The 21,051-nt window shown below is 37.5% G+C and overlaps 1 protein-coding gene and 1 non-coding gene across 2 annotated transcripts in view; both read left to right on the top strand.

The window, feature by feature from the left end:
* HSPA4 (heat shock protein family A (Hsp70) member 4) overlaps positions 1-21,051 on the top strand; it is a 51,143-nt gene that overhangs the window by 23,265 nt on the left and 6,827 nt on the right. The window contains exons 5-15 of the mRNA XM_020897587.2: positions 1,725-1,824; positions 2,479-2,612; positions 5,317-5,561; positions 9,618-9,694; positions 10,899-11,050; positions 11,545-11,651; positions 12,258-12,391; positions 14,946-15,127; positions 16,152-16,241; positions 19,825-19,977; positions 20,834-20,959. Of these exons, the coding sequence (XP_020753246.1) occupies positions 1,725-1,824; positions 2,479-2,612; positions 5,317-5,561; positions 9,618-9,694; positions 10,899-11,050; positions 11,545-11,651; positions 12,258-12,391; positions 14,946-15,127; positions 16,152-16,241; positions 19,825-19,977; positions 20,834-20,959 (1,500 nt within the window). The remainder of the gene's footprint in view (positions 1-1,724; positions 1,825-2,478; positions 2,613-5,316; positions 5,562-9,617; positions 9,695-10,898; positions 11,051-11,544; positions 11,652-12,257; positions 12,392-14,945; positions 15,128-16,151; positions 16,242-19,824; positions 19,978-20,833; positions 20,960-21,051) is intronic.
* Positions 18,810-18,882, top strand: TRNAG-UCC (transfer RNA glycine (anticodon UCC)). Its single transcript has one exon. It is a non-coding gene; the product is annotated as a tRNA-Gly (tRNA).

The raw sequence follows: 21,051 nt of genomic DNA on the forward strand, positions 1-21,051 counted from the left end.
TTTTTAAAAAGAGATAGAGTGTCTAGGAAGTCTCGTCTCAGGGAATGGGACAGAGAACTCACAGGTTGGCTCTGCTGGCCAGGGGAAACACTGGTTCCAGCTTAGCAGCCTTTGTACGATGAGTCCTTTCCCAGATCCATGGAAATACTCAGAGCTCATCAGACCATTTTACTTATATGCAGTTTTCACCTGTCAGAGGAGGTCAGGACCGTCTGGCCTGGGGCTTTTACTAGGATCTTAATTCAGGATTAGCTATTTAAATCGTGAAATAAGAGGGAATACATTTTAAGGATCAAGGCTGCTCTTTGTATCCCTGCTGAGGGAAAATTGTAGACATGATTGGTATAGAGAAAAGTGGGCACTGGGCAGGGCACAAGCTGACTTTCAGGCCCAGGCTTCTTCAGTGGTATGGTGGAAGTGGGGCCTCATCCTGGGGTCCAGCATTCTAGCTTATCCTCTGCAAAGCTCGTTGCCTCAGCAGGTGCAGCTCATGAGCAACTGCAGGAGAATGAAGACGTGAGACATGATCAGGCCAAACCAGAGCTCCTAAGTCTGCTGCACCAGCTTCTGGCACAGTATCATCTTGAATTTAAATTGTGTATACCCAGAAAAGGCTGAGGAGAAGGCAGTGGCAACCCACTCCACTACTTTTGCCTGGAAAAGCCCATGGATGGAGGAGCCTGGTGGGCTGCAGTCCATGGGGTTGCTATGAGTCAAACACAACTGAGCAATTTCACTTTCACTTTCATGCATTGGAGAAGGAAATGGCAACCCACTCCAGTGTTCTTGCCTGGAGAATCCCAGGGACGGGGGAGCCTGATGGGTTGCCATCTCTGGGGTCGCACAGAGTTGGACACGACTGAAGTGACTTTGCAGCAGCAGCAGAAAAGGCTGAACACAGCCAACCGCTTCTCTCTGTCCTGGGAGAGGTGCATGGAGATGATAGTGGGGAAGTAGGTACCAAGCTTGTGAGCAGCAAAGAAGGGCACAAACATGTTTAGCCAGGAGAGGCTTGGAGCCAGGCTGTAATCACATAGGGCCAGTAGCACAAAAAACACCCGGCAAGTGCACAAAGATCTCAGAGGCAGTGAATCCTAGCCACTGTACCAGCTTCCAGAGCAAGAAAAGCATCATGCAGGTTGAGTGAACCAGGGTCCAGCTGAGCGTCCCACACACCGGGCCTGTGCCCCACTCCCATGGGCCTTGCTGATGCCTGCTGCTGTTGCTGCCAGGCGAGTGAGAGGTAGTGAGTAGTCCTGCTTGCTGCGACCCTTGGCCCCAGTGCCACTGATTTCCCGGCCACATCTTGGGCCCCAGCACTGGCCACCAGAGGATGCTCATCTTGACCTGCTGGTTCTTTTGGATTTTGTGTTATATTTAGAAAATCCCTTCTGTTTTTTTCCTTCTTTCTTTGACAGTAAAGATTCTCTTTTATTCTGATACTCATGATTTTTAAAAAGTATTTACATCTTTGGTTTGAAATATATTTTGGTGTTTGGTGTTTAGTAGGGATGCAACTTTATTTTCTATATGGCTGTCCATTGTCCCACGACTATAGAATAGTTCAGATTTTCTGTACTGGTTTGAAAGATTTCCTTGATCATAGTACAGAATAAAATGCCATAGCTATTTGAGGGCATTTCTGGGTTTTACTGTGTTTTTGACAGGTATATTTTAAATCAGGAATCTCCATAATACGGTAAATTAAAAAATTCTTTTTATAGGTTCCTTGTTTCTATACTGATGCAGAAAGACGATCAGTGATGGATGCAACACAGATTGCTGGTCTCAATTGTCTGCGATTAATGAATGAAACTACTGCAGGTAAGTGATTATTAACTGAAATTTTTTTTTACTTGCTCAATCTCAGAGGTTGTGAAATCTTAAAACCCTAGGGTTTCTTATTCCATATTTTACTTGGAACACTTACCACCAGTGTCACAGTATTTTTGGGTATGCTGTCACATATGAAGAGTTTACTTGACAAGTTCTTTTTCTGTATCTTCATAGCACTTTGATATTTAATTGCATGCTTTCTTGGAAAGGAACTGCATTTATTGTGTGCTTGGAGCATTGCTTTGGTTTAAATATTGGGTTTTTCTCACAACTTGTGGGCCAGTAGAGGCAGAGGGGTGGGGTTTATAAAGCAAGATCTCAGGAGGCAGACTATATGGGAATGTTGAGAGATGGCACAAGGGAATATGGGGGAAAATGTTTGGAAAAGTGGGAGAAAGTGGTTTTGGAAAAAATTGCCACAGTTTCTGGAACTGGAAGTTGGAAACATTAAGGAAGCCAAAGTGAAATGAATGTCAGCGTATAACTCTTCGAAGTCAGTGTTCTTCATGAATAAACCATGCAGAGCTTATAAGGATTTTGAATTGTTTTTTGCAGTTGTAAATCTGTTTTTTCCTATGTAAATGAATTTTAAGTTTACTACTAAAATGATAACATTATGTTTATTTTTCTATTATTGTGTAGTTGCTCTTGCATATGGAATCTATAAACAGGATCTTCCTGCCTTAGAAGAGAAACCAAGAAATGTAGTTTTTGTAGACATGGGGCATTCTTCTTATCAAGTTTCTGTATGTGCGTTTAACAGAGGAAAACTTAAAGTAAGTATATTTTTCCCAGGAAACTATATTACAGATGTATGATAATTAGGAATTCAGGAGAGGCAACTTAAAGTAGTTGGTTATAGAGTTGTGTTTCAGGGCTTCCCTGGTGGTCCAGTGATTAAGAATCCTCCTGTCAATTCACGGGATATGGGTTTGTTCTCTGGTCCAGGAAGATGCCATGTGCTGCTCAGCGGTGAAGCCTATATGCCATAGCTGCTGACCGTGTGCTCTAGAGCCCTTGGGCTGCGACTGTTGAGCCTGTACGCCACAAGAACTGAAGCTTGTACGCCTAGAGCCTATGCTCTGTGGCATAAGCCACTGCAACTAGAGGAAGCCCACTAGAGAAAGCAGTGAGGGCCCACCTCAGCCATAAATAAATACATCTTAAAGAATTTAGTTTCACTAGTGGAAACTTGGTATAAGCCATCTGAATTAGAAATTAGTTGTGTAGGGGTGGGGTGGAAGTGGGAAGCCCAAAATAATGTTTGAGGTGTTGACAAGATAATGAAGCAAAGAGCATAGAACTTGAGGAAAAAGTCCTTAGATTCCTGAGCCTGTTTTTTTTAATCTGTAATGTGGGGAAAATAATGCTTGCCTTGCAGATTTACTAGGGAGTCTTTAACGTATAGTTGCTTCAGATGTCTTACACCGAGGATTAAGGGATGATAAAGGTATTCTCTTAAGGTTTTGAGTGTTCTGGGGACAGGGTGGAGTGACCAGAACTTGGCTGGCCAAAGAAACCAGCCTAGGAGTTCTAGTCTAGCTGTCTAGAGATGATAGAGCTCTTTTGTAGGCAGTTTTGTACACAGAGAAGTCTAGTAATGTTAATGACAGAGAGGGACCAGAGGGTGATGCTGGTCACAGTTGAAAAAAGCTTTTTTAGTATGTATACACACTTCCTATATTAGTCTCTTTATTAGGGAAAAACTTACGTAGAGTGAAAGGTATAGATTTTAGGTGTTCAGTGAGTTAAAAAATTTTTTTTAATTGAAGTGTAGTTGATTTATTACAATGTTGTGTTTCAGGTATTACAGCATAGTGATTCAGTTATACATATATTGATAAAATCTTTTTCAGATTCTATTTTTTCTTATAGGGAAAATTACAAAGTTGCAAAATACTGAGTGTAGTTCCCTGTGCCATACAGTAGGTCCTTATAGTTCTCTATTTTATTTATAGTAGTGTTAATCCCATCTTCCTAATTTATCCTTCTCCCTTACCTTCCTGAGGTTAACTTTGGTAACTAAGTTTGTTTCCTATGTCTGTGGGTCACAGTCAGATTTGATAGTATTTGCTAGTTCCTCAGTGGTACATAAAATCAATTTTCTATCTTGGTGATTTTATCTAGAATGTACTTAAAAACCAAGGATAATCTGCAAACTTGCTTTAATTACTTGGGTTCTGTATCAGGGTTTTTGCTGCTGTGTCTAAATTGGCTTTCTGCTCCTCCAACTCGGGGATTAGTCCAATGGAACTACCTATCCCAGAATAAGTATTTGTTAGATTTGAAGGGTATTTTGAGTTTCTCTTTGTTACAGTCCTTTGTTTCTTTGAAAAATGGACTTCTGCTTTATATTCTGATTTGTTTCCCTATTTTTTAATATAAAGCAGATCTTGGGGATGGTTGGGAAATAAGAGGATCATGATTTTTACAGATATAAATGATGGACCAAGTGTTATTCTCAGTGTTTAAGCTTTACTTTTATCCATAATAGGATTATTTCTAAATTCCAGTTTATACTCTCACCTTTTTAGACAGCAGGTATTGGCTATGATTTAGCCTTGTCTTTGAGTCAGAGTGATGTGTATTAGTATTTGCTTCACTATCAGCTGTCACTTGTCAGTTTTCCAGTTTAAATTTAACTATCAAAATACTTACTACAGAATCATACCAAATTTGGAAACATATATGTGTAAAGGGAAGACATCCATGATCTTACTACAGAATATTTCATTCTAGTCATTTATGAAAACAAAATTGGAATTAACACAGACTGTATTCAGTTCTGTTTTTTTTTTTTTTTTTTTTTCTTTCTTTCATGAGATCACTCACCAAGAACAACTTCCTGAGGACATTTAACATTCTTTGAAGAGATGGTTTTGAGGGTGTTGGTCATCATTTACTTAGCCAGTTTTCTATTATTGAATCTGATTAGATGTAGTTTGCTTCTGATTTCTTTTAGAGATTTAGAAAAGGATAACCGAACCTAATTACAGTCTTCTGTGTTGAAACAGATTACTGTGAGTTAAGGCTTTAGCATATTTTCTGGTGGTAAATTGCATGGAGCTAAATAATTAGTAACCTTTGGTATTATTTGCAGTTTTGTGGTAGAGGTAAGACTAGAACTGTATATGATATGTTAGTGTATTGGCTCTTGAATTATAATTATTGTTTGGAGTCAGATTGGTGTAGTGGGGAAGTGATAGGTTTTGAAATTGAGCTTGGGTTTTGAATTCTACTTCTACCATTTAATATCTTTGTGACCTATAGATTGTCTGATCTGTCTAGATCTGTAAATTGAGGGTTATGATGCCTCATTTCATAGTGGTTGTAACCTTGTTTAAATGACATAGGCACGTTGCCTTGTTTCGACCTTAATGTCCCTTACTGCCTTTTTATTACGGTTTACTAGTTAAATATATGTCATGGTAAAATTTTAAATTGGTTAGTTTTTTAACTAATAATCATCTTTTCCCAAAGGTTCTGGCCACTGCATTTGACACAACACTGGGAGGCAGAAAATTTGATGAGGTGCTAGTAAATCACTTCTGTGAAGAATTTGGAAAGAAATACAAGCTAGACATAAAGTCCAAAATCCGTGCATTATTACGACTGTCTCAGGAGTGTGAGAAACTCAAGAAATTGATGAGTGCAAATGCTTCAGACCTTCCTTTGAGCATCGAATGTTTTATGAATGATGTTGATGTTTCTGGAACTATGAATAGGTAACCATATTAATATTTTGATGGTAAACTGAACTGTGGAGTTTCTCTATATTAGCCTTAATTATCTAATTGTTGAAGTTATCATGATTGTTACAACTTCAGATTTTGTAGGTAAAAATTAGAGGTCATTCACGATTTTGCCTTTAATGTGAAGTTTGGGTTTGATTATTCAAATAATGTCAACTATTAGGTTTATTCTGGTTAATTGAATGTTCCAAGAAATTGGCAGTTCTTTGACATGTGCTTAACGTGTATTAAACATGAGTCACACACACAAAAAAGCAAAAAACTTGAGTCACTGGTTTTCATAAATTCAGGGCAGAGTGCTTTAATGCAGAATTATATGGAATTTGCTTTAGTCACTGATTCCGAAATTGTGTTTTTGAGTAATTCAGTATCACTTGAGACAATAGGCCTTTTTGCATAACATGATAATGAATTCTGGGTAATTTGATGTTTCAAGGTTATTCTCAGAAACACCCAGAATGTTTCCGTTACCAGGTTAGGTTGCTTGGATGTTCTTCATGATGTGAACTCTACTTACTGGTAGAATTCAAAGACTAATGAATTGCTTGGGAAAGTGTGGCCTGAGCCATGCTCAGAATATTGAGATGGGCATCAGAATTGCTTCCAGTCTGCCAGAATTAGATTACTGTGCCTAGTAACCAGATTGTACTCACCTTTCTCTTCTACTTGAAGTGATGGTTTTCATTTTTATTTTTAGTTTAAACCATAGCTTTCTTGTGTTTGTTTAATAGGTGGAATCCTACACTGTGTGTTTAGCTTCTTTTGTGTCTGGCTTCTTTAACAATGTTTTTAAGTTCATCCACATTGTATGTGTTCGTACCTCATTGCTTTTTATGGCAAGTAATAATCCATTTGTGTGGGCATATCACATTTTATTTATCCGTTCATCAATTACTGGACATCTGTGTTTCCACACAGATGACTTTTTTTTCCACATAGCTTTTGTGATGAGTGCTTTATAAACATTCACCACAAGTTGTTTGAGTATCTTGTTTTCAGTTCTTTTGGGTATATAGCCAGGAGTGGAATTGCTTGGTCTTGTGGTAATTATATATTTAGATTTTTGTGGAATCACCAAACTGTTTGCAGTGTGCCCAGTGCATCTCTAGTGGAAGCGCTCACTTCCCTCCTAAAAGCTCAGAAATACTTATTTCACATAAAAATGAGTAAAATACTGAGTTACCATATGATTCAGCATTTCTGCTGAACATATTCAAGAGAACTGAAAACACATTTACACAAAAATTTATACACAAATGTTCATACCAGCACTGTTTATAATACCCCCAAAATGGAAACAACCCAAATTCCCATCAACTGATAGACTAGGTAAAACTCAACTGAAACAAAATATGATATGTCCATATAATAGAATATTATTTGGCAGTTAAAAAACTGTTGTACAGATGCATAGTATAGCATGAATGAACCTTGAAAAGTATATGCTAGAGGAAAGAAATAAGTTAAAATTACTACATTTTGTCTAATTCTATTTATATGAAATATCCAAAATGAGTGGTTGCCTAGGGCTAGGGTTTTGGTGGAGTTGGAAGAATAATGTTAATGGTAGTGAAAATACTCTTTTAGGGTGATGAAAATGTTTTAAAATTGATAGTGGTGATGCTTGCACAATTCTGAATATACTAAGAGCCATTGAATTGTGCACTTTAAATAGGACACTTTTTGTGTCATTTCTATTGTATGTGAATTTAAATTTCAGTAAAACTTTATAAAAAGGAACGACCTTTACCACTACCACTGCTGTCTTTCTAGAATGCTCTTCTGTACTTCATTTTTCATGTTTTTATTATGGACATTTTCACATATGCAGCAAAAGTGAAAGAATTTTACAGTGAACATTCTTATCCTTCCACTTAGTCTCTACCGATAATATTAACTGTACTTTTTTTTTCACATAGCTATTGATCTGTCCATCCTTCTATCTTTTGATGCATCTCAAAGCCATCTATCTATACACTTTAAAGTATGCATATTAACCAGAGTTTAATGTTTGTAGTTTTTGGTGTACTTTTACATAAAGACATGCTCAAGTTTTAAGTGTCGTTTGCTGAGTTTTGACAGTTGCATGCATCCTGCAGACCACTACTCTCCATCATTTTAGTTTTCTCAGGCCTCCATCCTCAAGGGCAGCCGCTGATAAGGTCTTTTATTTTGAGGGGCATAGATTACATTAACCTTTTCTAGAAGTATAAATGAGATCATACAGTATTTCATTTTTTGTGTAAGACTTCTTTGGTCAGTATGAAACTGAGATTCATTTAGTTCAGCAGTCCCCAACTTTTTTGGCAACAGGGTCTGGTTTTGTGGAAGACAATTTTTCCACAGATGTTGGGGATAGGGAAGATGGGAATGATTCCTGGATGATTCAAGAGCATTACATTTATTATGCTGCTGCTGATCTGATAGGAGGTGGAGCTCAGGTAGTAATGCGAGTGATGGGGAATGACTGTAAATACAGATGAAGCTTGCCCTCCAGTCACTTCCTGCTGTGTGGCCTGGTTCCTAACAGGCCAAGGACCAGTACTGGTCTGTGGCCCAGGGTTTGGACCCCTGACTTGGTTGTTGCGTATATCACCTGTTCCTTCTTGTGTAATGCTGCCTAGTATGACACTGTAGACTTAGGTTTTCTCCTATTGCTAGACACTTAACTCTTTCCACTTTTTTGATATTGGGAACAAAACTGTCATTTTAAACTTGATTTTGGTTGCTACACATCCTCATCAATATTGGTATTAGTGATCTTGAATTTTTGCCATTCTGGTGGGTGCATTCAATACCTCTACTGTTTTTCTTTTTTTGAAATGTAATTCGTAAAAGTTAACACATTTATAATTCAGTGGGTTTTAATGTATTCACAGAATTGTGCAACCATTACCACAACCCAGTTTTAGAATATTTTCATCACCTCATAAAGAAACTCTAGATGAGCTATCATTCTGTGAAAAGACATGGGAAAATCTTAAATGTATATTTCTAAGCAATAGAAGTCAATCTAAAAAAGGCTGTATGATTCCAACTATATGACATTCTAGAAATATTTGACATTGTATATGACATTCTATATGATAACGATATGACATTCTAGAATAGAGAAAACTGTAGAGACAGTAAAAAAGATCAATGGTTAGAGGTTCAGTGGAAGGGAGGGATGAATAGAGTACGGAAGATTTTTAGAGTAGTGAAACTGTTCAGTATGGTACGGTAATGGTGAATACTTGCACCGTTTGTCAAATTATGTAGAACCTTAATTTATACTACCATGTGTCAGTATTGGCTCATCAGTTTTTAGAAATGTATCTTGCTAATGCAAGATGCTAATAGGGAAAATGAGTTGGGTATAAGAGGTGTATGGGAATTCTCTGTACTTTCTGTTTATTTCTATGTAAACCTAAAACCAGTCTAAAAAATAAAGCATTAATTAAAGGGAAAAAAAATCTCCTTACCCAGTAACTTGTCTTTCCACATCTGTTCTTCCTGTCCTTAGCCCTAGGCAGTCATTAATCTACTTTGTCTCTTTGGATTTAGTTCTGAACATTTCATATAAATGAGGTCAGTCATATAATATGTCTTCTTTGTGATTGCCTTACTTTACCTAGCATAATATTTTCAAAGTTCATCCATGTTTCAGCGTGTAATCAGTCCTTTTTATTCTTTTCATCCCTTTTTGCTGAATACAGTTAATGGAAATTAAGGTTTTTCACACTTTTTTGCCTCTTGTGAATAATGTTGGTGTGACCATTCATGTGCGGAGTTTCGTGTGGTCACATGTTCTCAATTGTGGAGAAACACCAAGTGGCATTGCTGAGTTATATGGGAGCACCATGTTTAATATGTTGAGGAATTGCTAAACTCTTCCAAAGTGGCTGTAACATTTCTATTCCTGCTAAGAATGTCTACGAGGTCCAGTTTCTCCATATCTTTGCCAGTGCTTGTTATGTCTGTCTGATTATAGTCATTTATTCTATATAAAAGTGGACTGTGATTTAACCTGTTGTTTTTTTTTCATAGAGGCAAATTTCTGGAGATGTGTGATGATCTCTTAGCTAGAGTGGAGCCACCGCTTCGTAGTATTTTGGAACAGGCCAGTAAGTATTGTTGTGATTGAATTGTTTATCTTGGGCTGTTTGAAAAATGTTAACTCTCTCCACCCCCTCATCCCCAGTTTTACCAGTTTTCGTTGTATGAACTACTTCAATGCAATATTAAACTTCTTTTTACCAATATCTTCCCCCTGCAGTACCTCCAGTAGTATTTGGGAAAGTCTTAATAGTTTTCCCTGGAAACATAATTCAGACAGATTCAAAAATGGGTTTAATGTCTCAAGTATTTCATGGTGGTAAAAACTGTCTTTAGCAATGTTGCTGTGTGGTGGTTTTGTAGGATTTTCTGTCACTGAATCTTGTTGACTAAGAAGGGGGAGGATATAATAACCATATACTTAATTTAATCTTAGTGTAAAAGGTAGAAGTTTGATTTAGGAATATATATTAACTGTTGTTTCCCAAATTTTTGACAGACCTTTTCCTAGAGTCCACTCTTGTGTTGAGATGTACTCTGATCTTGACACAGGCTCAGATAAGAAAATGGAGCGATTCTGACAAATGCATGTTCTTTTCGTACTGGTACAGCCCATTTCTTTAAATAGCCCTTCTCAGCAGATTGTCACTCAACAGATTGTTGCATAAAATGTGAGCAGGAAACCAGGTGGTCTTAAGAGGTATTTTATGAATGACAGCAGAGGCTTCGTGGTACCCTCTGTCCTTCTGTTAGGAGGACTGAACCTGTGCTATAATCTGAGCCAGCAGGGCCCTGAGGTCCCTTGGCTGATACTCTCAGACTGTATTCTGAAGTCTGTTTAGTCTTAGTTCATACAGGCCTGTCAGGCTGGGTCAGACCGAACTTCCTTACCACTTTGTGTCAGCCCTTTTATTTTCTTTATGGCTAGCTTAACTGTTGGTATTTTAACACTTACTTGTGTGAGTCTTTCTGAGATTACAGGACTTAAGCACTGTAGGACTTTAGATGTTCCTCACTCTCACCTCTTAAATCTCAGTACTGTTGTGCCATCCCTGCCCTCATTATTTTGAGCATTAAAATATAACTACCTGCTTCTAAATGGTGCACACTTTTGTGTGTATGTTACTGTGAAGGGGATGAAGAGTGGCAGTGGGTTTTCTTACATATTTGTGAATTATTTTGTTGTGGTAAGGTGTCATATTGCTTTTATTTCATTGTAAAACACAAAAGATTCTTTTAATCTAAATGTCTATTCTAATTGTTTTTAAATAGAGTTAAAGAAAGAAGATATTTATGCAGTGGAGATAGTTGGTGGTGCAACACGAATCCCTGCAGTGAAAGAGAAGATCAGCAAATTTTTTGGTAAAGAAATTAGTACAACACTAAATGCCGATGAAGCTGTTACGCGAGGCTGTGCCTTGCAGGTGAGCTTGCTTGCTTTCCTAGGTGGCCACTGACAGGTCATTTTAGCAGCACAGCAGTGGCTAATGTATCCAGCTAGTCTGAGACTAGCTCCGTGATTTTAAGGTCTAAGATTCTGAAACTTTTGTTTTAAAGTTGATACTAGAGGTGGCGTTCATAAATGGAATTGTTTGTACTATATAACATGTAATAAGATGAAAGAATTTACTAGAAACATAAGTAGGCTTGAAATACTGCTAGAATTTGGCATATTTGTTACATGAAGTAGTGTTATACATCAGTTAAATAAAGGTTGAGATTAATGGAAAAATAAGGAATAGGTAGATTAATGGGTGATTTGACAAATGATAGATACTTAGAAAACCACTTATGTAGATGCTGCTAAATTATTAATGTAAGTCTATGCTCTTCTGAAGTCATTTTTCTTATAGGTTTTATAATAGTTAGTTCATAATGTCTACTTGCCAAATGGAATTTTTAAAAATTCTTATTCTAGTGTGCAATCTTATCGCCTGCTTTCAAAGTCAGAGAATTTTCTATCACTGATGTAGTGCCATATCCAATATCTCTGAGATGGAATTCTCCAGCTGAAGAAGGGTCAAGGTAATGTTTTTTTAATCATTTTTGTACTTAAGAAGTTAAGTCTTGGTAAATACTGTTTCAGCTTACACAAATCTCTTATGTTATAGTGCATGAAATAGACTGATAATTTACTCATCAGAATAGGTTTGTGTCCTTACTAGTTTAGTTTATTTGATCCTGCTGAAATAATTGGTGCCTTTTATGTGCCGTGGTGGCTCAGACGGTGAAGAGTCTGCCTGCAGTGTGGGAGACCTGTGTTTGATCCCTGGGTCGGGAAGATCCTCTGGAGAAGGAAATGGCAACCCACTCCAGTATTCTTTCCTGGAGAATCCTGTGGATGAAGGAGCCTGACAGGCTACAGTCGTACATGGGGTTGCAAAGAGTTGGACATGACTGAGCGACTTCACTTTCATTTTCATGTGTCGATTGAAGTGTGTTTGTGTGTTTAAAACTGATGCTGTACACACACACTACATTTTTTTTTTTCCCTTGGAAACTGTTATAAACTGGAAATGATGCCAGTTGAGAAGAGTAACTAGAGTTGTACAATAATTACAAAACTAGAATACCTGGGTAAAAGGGTTAGAAATGTCCTAAATTTGTGTTTGTCTTTTTTCTTCCATTCAGTGACTGTGAAGTCTTTTCAAAAAATCATGCTGCTCCTTTCTCTAAAGTACTCACATTTTATAGAAAGGAACCTTTCACTCTTGAGGCTTATTATAGCTCTCCTCAAGATTTGCCTTATCCAGATCCTGCTATAGGTAAGTAAAGAGTTGGGAATTGAAAAAAAAAAAATCGTGTACTTTGGAGAACGGGATTAGCAAAGCAAGTATAATATACTGAAATTTTAGTATTTTAAATCACATGCACAAAAAACCTTTGGTAATAGCAAAGCGAGTATAATATACTGAAATTTGAGAACTTTAAATCACATGCACAAAAAAAACCTTTCAGTCTTATTATCAGGTTCAGAACCAGCAGGATGGTCATTATTTAATTTGAGGATCTCCTACTGTGGACTGAAGTTTTTTTTTTTTTTTTTAAAGGTTTTTACAATTAATTTTAATCAGTTAAAAAAATTTTGGCTGTACCATGTAGCTTATGAGATCTTAGTTCCTTGACCAGGGATCAAACCTGTGTGCTTGGCAGTGAAAGCATGGAGTCCTGACGGTTGGACCACCAAGGAATTCCCTGGGCTGTAGTTCTTGGTTAATGCACATTATTGTTACACTTTGTGCATAATGGGATGCTGGTTACTGAAAGTGTTCAGTTCTGACCCTAACATAGAGTTAGGTGTACGCAGAAAAATTATTAGCAGATTGTGACAATCGGTATCAAAGGTTATGGAACCATGTTGTCTTCATTCTTCATTGATTATGAGAAACTTAGTATCTGGAAATAATACCAGTTGAGGAGAGAGAATCTAGAGTTAATGATAATTACAGAACTAGGGTACATGGGTAAAGTATTAGGAACATCCTGAATGGCACTTAGAAGCTTAGAAAGTTAACCTACTGTGTTTTCCTCACTTGTAAAACAGGAAATAAACATGATAATTCATAGTTTACAGAGTTTTATGAGATTAAAAACGTGAGCACAATGCTAGTATAGTAACTGAATCTAGAAATGGCAGTTTCTTTTTTTTTTTTTTAAATTTTTTTTATTTTTTCGTTTATTAGTTGGAGGCTAATTACTTTACATCATTACAGTAGTTTTTGTCATACATTGAAATGAATTAGCCATGGATTTACATGTATTCCCCATCCCGGTCCCCCCTCCCACCTCCTTCTCCACCCAATCCCTCTGGGTCTTCCCAGTGCACCAGGCCCGAGCACTTGTCTCATGCACCCAACCTGGGCTGGTGATCTGTTTCACCCTAGATAATATACATGTTTCAATGCTGTTCTCTTGAAACATCCCACCCTCGCCTTCTCCCAGAGTCCACAAGTCTGTTCTATACATCTGAGTCTCTTTTTCTGTTTTGCATATAGGGTTATCGTTACCATCTTTCTAAATTCCATATATATGTGTTAGTATACTGTAATGGTCTTTATCTTTCTGGCTTACTTCGCTCTGTATAATGGGCTCCAGTTTCATCCATCTCATTAGAACTGATTCAAATGAATTCTTTTTAATGGCTGAGTAATATTCCATGGTGTATATGTACCACAGCTTCCTCATCCATTCATCTGCTGATGGCCATCTGGGTTGCTTCCATGTCCTGGCTATTATAAACAGTGCTGCGATGAACATTGGGGTGCACGTGTCTCTTTCAGATCTGGTTTCCTCGGTGTGTATGCCCAGAAGTGGGATTGCTGGGTCATATGACAGTTCTATTTCCAGCTTTTTAAGAAATCTCCACACTGTTTTCCATAGTGGCTGTACTAATTTGCATTCCCACCAAGAACAATGAGAAAACAGAAAGAGAAATTAAGGAAACAATACCATTCACCATTGCAACAAAAAGAATAAAATACTTAGGAGTATATCTACCTAAAGAAACAAAAGACCTATACATAGAAAACTATAAAACACTGATGAAAGAAATCAAAGAGAACACAAACAGATGGAGAAATATACTGTGTTCATGGATTGGAAGAATCAATATTGTCAAAATGGCTATACTACCCAAAGCAATCTATAGATTCAATGCAATCCCTATCAAACTACCAACAGTATTTTTCACAGAACTAGAACAAATAATTTCACAATTTCTATGGAAATACAAAAAACCTCGAATAGCCAAAGTAATCCTGAGAAAGAAGAATGGAACTGGAGGAATCAATCTGCCTGACTTCAGACTCTACTACAAAGCCACAGTCATCAAGACAGTGTGGTACTGGCACAAAGACAGAAATATAGATCAATGGAACAGGATAGAAAGCCCAGAGATAAATCCACGAACCTATGGCAGTTTCTTAATAAGTGACAAAGAATATGGAATCTTTGGGGTTTTTAGTAGATGAAAATGTGACAAATCTGTTCTACGAATTTACTCTGCAGTAGCATATAAAGATGAATTAGGATAAGGGACTAGAGGGAAGGACATGTTTGAAGAGTTAGGAGATGCTTGAGTTCTTAATTGGGAGAAGATGATTAAAAGTTTGATTATATGTGAAAGAAGAAGGAGAAATCTGATGATATATTAAGATTCTAAGAGTGCCCACTTTGCTTATCTGAAGTATCATGCTACTGACCTTTCACTGAGAAATTGACATAATTTCACTGAGGAATTGCCTGGCAGTATGGGCATACATTTGTGTTTGAATTCATCCTCTTAGGTTATGTGTTCTCTTTTGTCTTTCGTGTCCTTAGCTCAGTTTTCAGTTCAGAAAGTCACTCCTCAGTCTGATGGCTCCAGTTCAAAAGTGAAGGTAAAGGTTCGGGTAAATGTCCACGGCATCTTCAGTGTGTCCAGTGCGTCTCTTGTGGAAGTGCACAAGTTTGAGGAGAATGAGGAGCCGATGGAAACAGATCAGAATGCAAAGGAGGAAGAGGTAATCGAGCCAATTTTATACCATTTTAGGCCATTTATAATGGCTCAGAGGTGACGCCTGTCTAGAAATTCTAGCAAATAGGGCGACAGAGCTGCTGAGGGGAGGTTTGCATGTATACCCCATCATGTGTGAACTAGCACAGAGTCTTTATATGGAATTTGTATAGAAATGGGACATAGTTGGCTTCCTCCTTTAGACCATGCACTTGTCAATTTGAGTGATTCTTGATTCTTTTGTGATTACGGGAGAATGCTGAGTCTCAGTTATTATTTCATAGGTAGCATAGGATTCACACCCATTTGTTGGAGTCATGCACTAGGCCTTGTCCTTATTGTGTGTAAAAATCAAGGCTTTATAAAACGGGGCACGTTTAAGTTTCATCCCCACAGATTTTGTTAAAGTTGGTCTGGGCTGTGGCCCAGGTGTTTGTTTTAAAAACCTCCGAGGCTATTATAATATGCTGTAGGCATTGAAAGCTAGTATGATTCAAGGTCTCTACAGACATCTTTATTATTGTCAGGCTTTGTTCTTTAAGCACTTCTAACAGAATTTTCAAGGTGTCCACTTTCCCTAATGCATACAATGGTTGTACTTTAGAGGATGAAATGTCTGATTTTAAAAACTACTGGAAGAAGTTTAGACTTTTGAGAGAAATGTGTTCATGAGGAAGCAAGGAGAAACTCATGTTCTCTTCAGATTTTATTGTGTTAAATATTGCCACACTGTATACCTCTGAGTACTGCTGTGGCTTTATAATGTAGTTCTGTAACCACTCTTGTTTACATAAGGGCCAGGCAAATGTTATCTCTATTGTACAGATGTGGTAACTGAGATCCAGAGAGGAAAACTTTTGTGTTCTAAGTATAACATAGATGTCATAGCTGGAATTAGAGTCTGGTTTGTCTGATTGCTGGTAATTAGCTGGACTTCCATATCCTGTGATTTTGCCCATGTGTTGTGAAAGTTGCTTTAGTCTTTCGCTAGTATTTCCTGGTTTCAGAATTCGATGTGACCTATTTTTCAGAAGATGCAAGTGGACCAGGAGGAGCCACATGTTGAAGAGCAGCAGCAGCAGACACCAGTGGAAAATAAGGCGGAGTCTGAAGAAATGGAGGTATCAATTGTATCTTACATTGTGATTTGCTGTCTTTTTTACATACATGGTTTTGACCTGACATATTATGTCTTGGAAAGTGATTATATTAGAAATCTTCATTTATTTGAATTTATTTGGAATCGTTTTTTTAAAAAAAATCCCCCAAATTTAGAAGCTTGGCTTTCAGCACATATCCAGGCTGCCTTAACGGCCTTTAGAAATATTAAAATTGTAAACATTAATGAACACTCTGGGTCTTCCTAAAATAATGTATGACAAGTTCCAGGCTAGTACTCTTAAAGGCAAAGTTATATCAGTTCTCATAATTTTGACATGTTGTAGTCTTTATAATTTAAGAGATCAGTGTAACATTCCCCTAAGAGCTGTTTAACACTGTGTAGCAGGAAGAGAGAGAATACAGAGGTCTTTCAGTTCTGCCTTGCATAGAGATAAAACTCAATAATATTAACTCCGCAATACTTAAAAGCCTTTCATAAAAAAGTGTAACAACTTTCTGCTTTAGTTTCCAAGAAGCCAGAAAACTGATCTCTAAATTTGAAGCTTTACATCCCTGTGCCTCAAATTCTGAGGTGCTCTTTTGATTTACATCAATTTTACATGAGGCTGATTGTCCCATTTAAGAACGGTTTGAGTATTGTGATTTTCTTTTTTTAAGTAAATATTCAACTGGAAAATCCCTGGGCAAGGCCTTACCAATCAATATTTTAATATTGAAAATTGAAAGTGTTTCTTTAACACAATATTTTTTGAGCAGAAAATTCCCTTAGGCCTTGAAGCTTTTAAGTTCCTAACTTTTAGACCAAAAGCTCTCAGTGCAGTGGGGTGAAGTTGAGAGCCATGTGGTGGACCTTATTTCCCACCATGATAAAACTAGATTTCTGCAGATCTTGTAGCTCTGCCCTGTCAGTGTAGTTTCAGAGTCTTACTTTTGTAGTTTTCTAGGTAATTTTTAATGGACCTAACTATTGATACATAGCCTAATACAAAAGAAGTCGAAAGGAGAAAATTTCAAATCATTTGCTCGAGATTACAGGACTGTATTATTGTTGAAATGTCTGTCTCAAGCACTGTGAATCTGTTAGCAGTGAGCCTTGGGGTCCTCGGGAAGTCCATGGGAAATAAAAGACCTTGTAAACTTGGCTAAGGTTGTGCAGCACCCATTAGTCCCACTCACGAGACTGTGCTGCTATCCCGTGTCTGCCAGCATATTTGAAGTTTTAGAGCAAGGTTTTGTAGTGTGTTTGGAAAGTGTGTTTGGCAAGATGGTCTTTGAACTTTAGTCTGGATGGCATGTGGAAAGAAAGCACTCAGAAGCCCTAGTTTGACTGAGCTTAGCGATTGGTCCATGCTGGTTTCTGAATGGCTGTTACTAATAGTCATCTTACCCATAACATATTCTTTACTAATAGTGAAACATGATTTTTTCAAATTTTGTCAACTCTTCTGAAACTTATCTTTACATCGAAATACTGTTCTAAATAATAATATACTGAAATACAGTTTGTAAATAATATTTAAATGAATGTGTAACATTTTTTGGGTCCTTTACAATCTGTTCTTTAACTTTCAAGTTTCCATGTTTAAATTTTATCATCAGCATTGAAAATGGCTTTTCTTTTTCTTTTTTTCTTTTTTTTGAAAACAGCTTTTCTTACAAATTATGACATTGCAGGGTGTGATCTCACCTTCTAAGGTTTTTCTGATTGTGGCATTTAAAAAAGTTTGGCAGAGCCTTTGGGAGGCTCAAGTCTGGTATCCATTTTCATGTGGGTTAACAAATTTTAATTATTTTAACTTTGCAAATAATTGTAAAAAGAGAAAGTAATGGACAGAGGAAGTCATGCTCACAGATGCTTTAATGTCTTGTAGGCCTTTTCGGAGGTAACCTCTTGTTGCCTGGGTTGGGGGCAGCAGTGGGGGAGAGCAATAACTATTTTTCTTTGTTCTTGAAGGTGGGGGAGGAGAAAGGAATGAGGTGGGCCTGACCTTTCCCTCTCCCCCCATCAGGCCTTAGAGGTGTGGGAAGTTTCATGGAGTTATTTAGGTTCCTTTCGTGAGGTATCTTGGGAACTTAAACCTTATGTTTCTAAAGAAAATAAAATACAAATGATAACATAAATTTCAGCTCTGACGTAAGATTTGGACAGGAGGTGGGGAGATGATTTTGAAATCTTGCCTCATGTCATAGAGAAGATTATATTCCATATTATTTGAAAGTTACAGATGAAGAATTAAAAACAGCTGGAGTGGGACTTCCCTGGTGGTCCAGTGGTTAAAAATCTATCTGCCAGTGCAGGCATGAGTTTGATCTCTGGTTCAGGAAGATCCCATATGCCACAGGTCACACAGCTAAGCCTGTGCACCACAGCTACTGAGGTTGCTGCTCTGGAATAAGAGAAGCACCTCAATGAGAAGCCCTTGCACCACAACTAGAGAAAGCCTGTGTGTAGCAGCAGTGAAGGCCTAGTGCAGCCAAAAATAAATAAATACTAAAAAAAAAGCTGGAATGAATATTTTTCTAATCTGTGAATCAGCAGGAGCTTTGAAAGCGTGAAAGCAGGGACTTCCCTGGTGGTCCAGTGGTTAGGACTCTGTGCTTCCAACGTAGGGGGCGCAGGTTCAATCCCTGGTCGGGGAACTAAGATCTCACATGCTGCACAGCACAGCCAAAAAAGAAAAGCGTGAAAGCAGTGAAAGTAATCTCAAAGGGAAAGATGGATGAGTTAAAAAATAAAAGCTTGCATAGACTAATAATAAAAGATTAGAAAAAATCTACAAGAGTCAATCACTGGGGGAAAAACATCACAAAGATCCCAAGAGAACGGTGAATGAAATATGACTAGGCATTTTGGAGGAGTAAATATGCCTTATAAATGTGTATGAAAAGGTTATTGCCCCAATGAAAATAATAGATCATGGCAAATTAATTTGGCTTTGTGGCCAGGGTACAGCGAAATGGACTCTTACTCCTTGTGAGAATATAAATAGGTGAAGATACTCTGAAAGTCATCTTATTTCTGTATTTCTGTATTTTTGATCCTTAAAAATGTCATTATCCTCTCCCTACTAATTTGCTATACACGTTTGTATGTTTAGATAAGAGTGGAAGAAAATTAGAGAATATTTAATTGTAATGGTATGTTGATGACGGGGTTATCAGAGTTTGTTTTTGTGTGTATGTGTGTATATAAGTGTATGTGTGTGTATAGGGGTTATGGGAGTTTGTTTTTGTGTGTATGTATGTGTATATGTATGTATATAAGTGTATATGTGTGTACAGATCAGTAGTATTAAGTATAATCACACTGTGGTACAGTCAGTCTGCAGAACTTCTTTCATCTGTCCAACCAAAATTACCTGGGAAACAATAATTCCCATTTCCTCTATTCCCTCTCCCCCATCCTCTGGGAACCATCATTACTTTCTATCTATGGATTTGACTATTCATATATTTCTAACTTTTCAGATACTATAAGCAAACAAACTTAAGTTAGTAAAAAAGCAAAACCAGCCTTTGAAACATGACCCATTTGGAAGCTGAAGTCTGTATGTGTGTACTTAATGATTTCTGTTATTTTAGACCTCTCAAGCTGGATCAAAAGACAAAAAGATGGACCAACCACCTCAAGCCAAGAAAGCAAAAGTGAAGACCAGTACTGTGGACCTGCCAATTGAGAATCAGCTGTTATGGCAGATAGACAGAGAGATGCTCAACTTATACATTGAAAATGAGGTGGTTATTTTAAGTCTGCTAGAGCAATAAGCTAGAACATTAATGTGACCATAGTGTTCAAATGCGGTGTCTAGTGACCTTTATGCATTGTATGGGGTTTGGGAACAATTTAACATTTTGGGGTATTGGAGGACAAGTTTAATAGATCCCAAGATACATCATCAAAATTGTTTTATGGTGATATGTCTATTGCTAAAAACTCTTAGGAAATCGTTGACATTTCGGGGAGGTATCATTCATGATTTTGGGTGTGTGAGTTTGGTTGTTCACTAGAGATTGGGATGTTTGAGGCCAGGGTCAGGGAAGTCAATCAGTGGGAGAACTCAGAGTAGCCTTAATGTTTTGTTTATTAGTTTCTTTCCCTGTTACCAGTCAGTATGTAACTCTAGTTATGGTGAGTGGTGCAGTGTTTGGGACCTTGGGGCACAATTTTTCAATTAATTGTTGTCTGTGAGGTTTCTTATGATAGGTACACTGGGTCTTAGAATAGTTTTATAGAACCTTTAGCATCTATACTATATGAATAATTTTGGTTTTTCCTGGGTATGTAATACAAGCAGGTTATATGACAGTGAGCTAATAGTTTCTTTTAGTTCTTGTCCTAGCATTTTCCTCATTTTTACTTTTGAGTTTCAACATCTTGCTATTTCTTCTGTTGCTCTTTTTTTCCTAAGCACACCCACGAAACTCTCACTTGATCATCATAATTTACTGAGGACTAATGCTTCCAGCTCTTTTCTCGGATGATTTGCAGAACTAAAAGGATTTTGAGAAGAAGGCTTCTCTTAACTTTTGTAACTATATTACTTAAGAGGAAATTGTCTCAGTTTTTTGAATGTCTGACTACTGTTCACAGGGTAAGATGATCATGCAGGATAAACTAGAGAAAGAGAGGAATGATGCTAAGAATGCAGTAGAAGAATATGTGTACGAAATGAGAGACAAGCTGAGTGGTGAATATGAGAAGTTTGTGAGTGAAGATGTAAGTATGTGCCACAGTGTGTCTGCTCATTTTGTGTCTTCTGGGAGGATCCTTAAATGTACTTAAAAGTGATGTTTTACATCTGTAGGTAT

The sequence above is a fragment of the Odocoileus virginianus genome, chromosome 3 (assembly GCF_023699985.2).
Source record: "Odocoileus virginianus isolate 20LAN1187 ecotype Illinois chromosome 3, Ovbor_1.2, whole genome shotgun sequence".
Classification (NCBI taxonomy): Eukaryota; Metazoa; Chordata; class Mammalia; order Artiodactyla; family Cervidae; genus Odocoileus; species Odocoileus virginianus.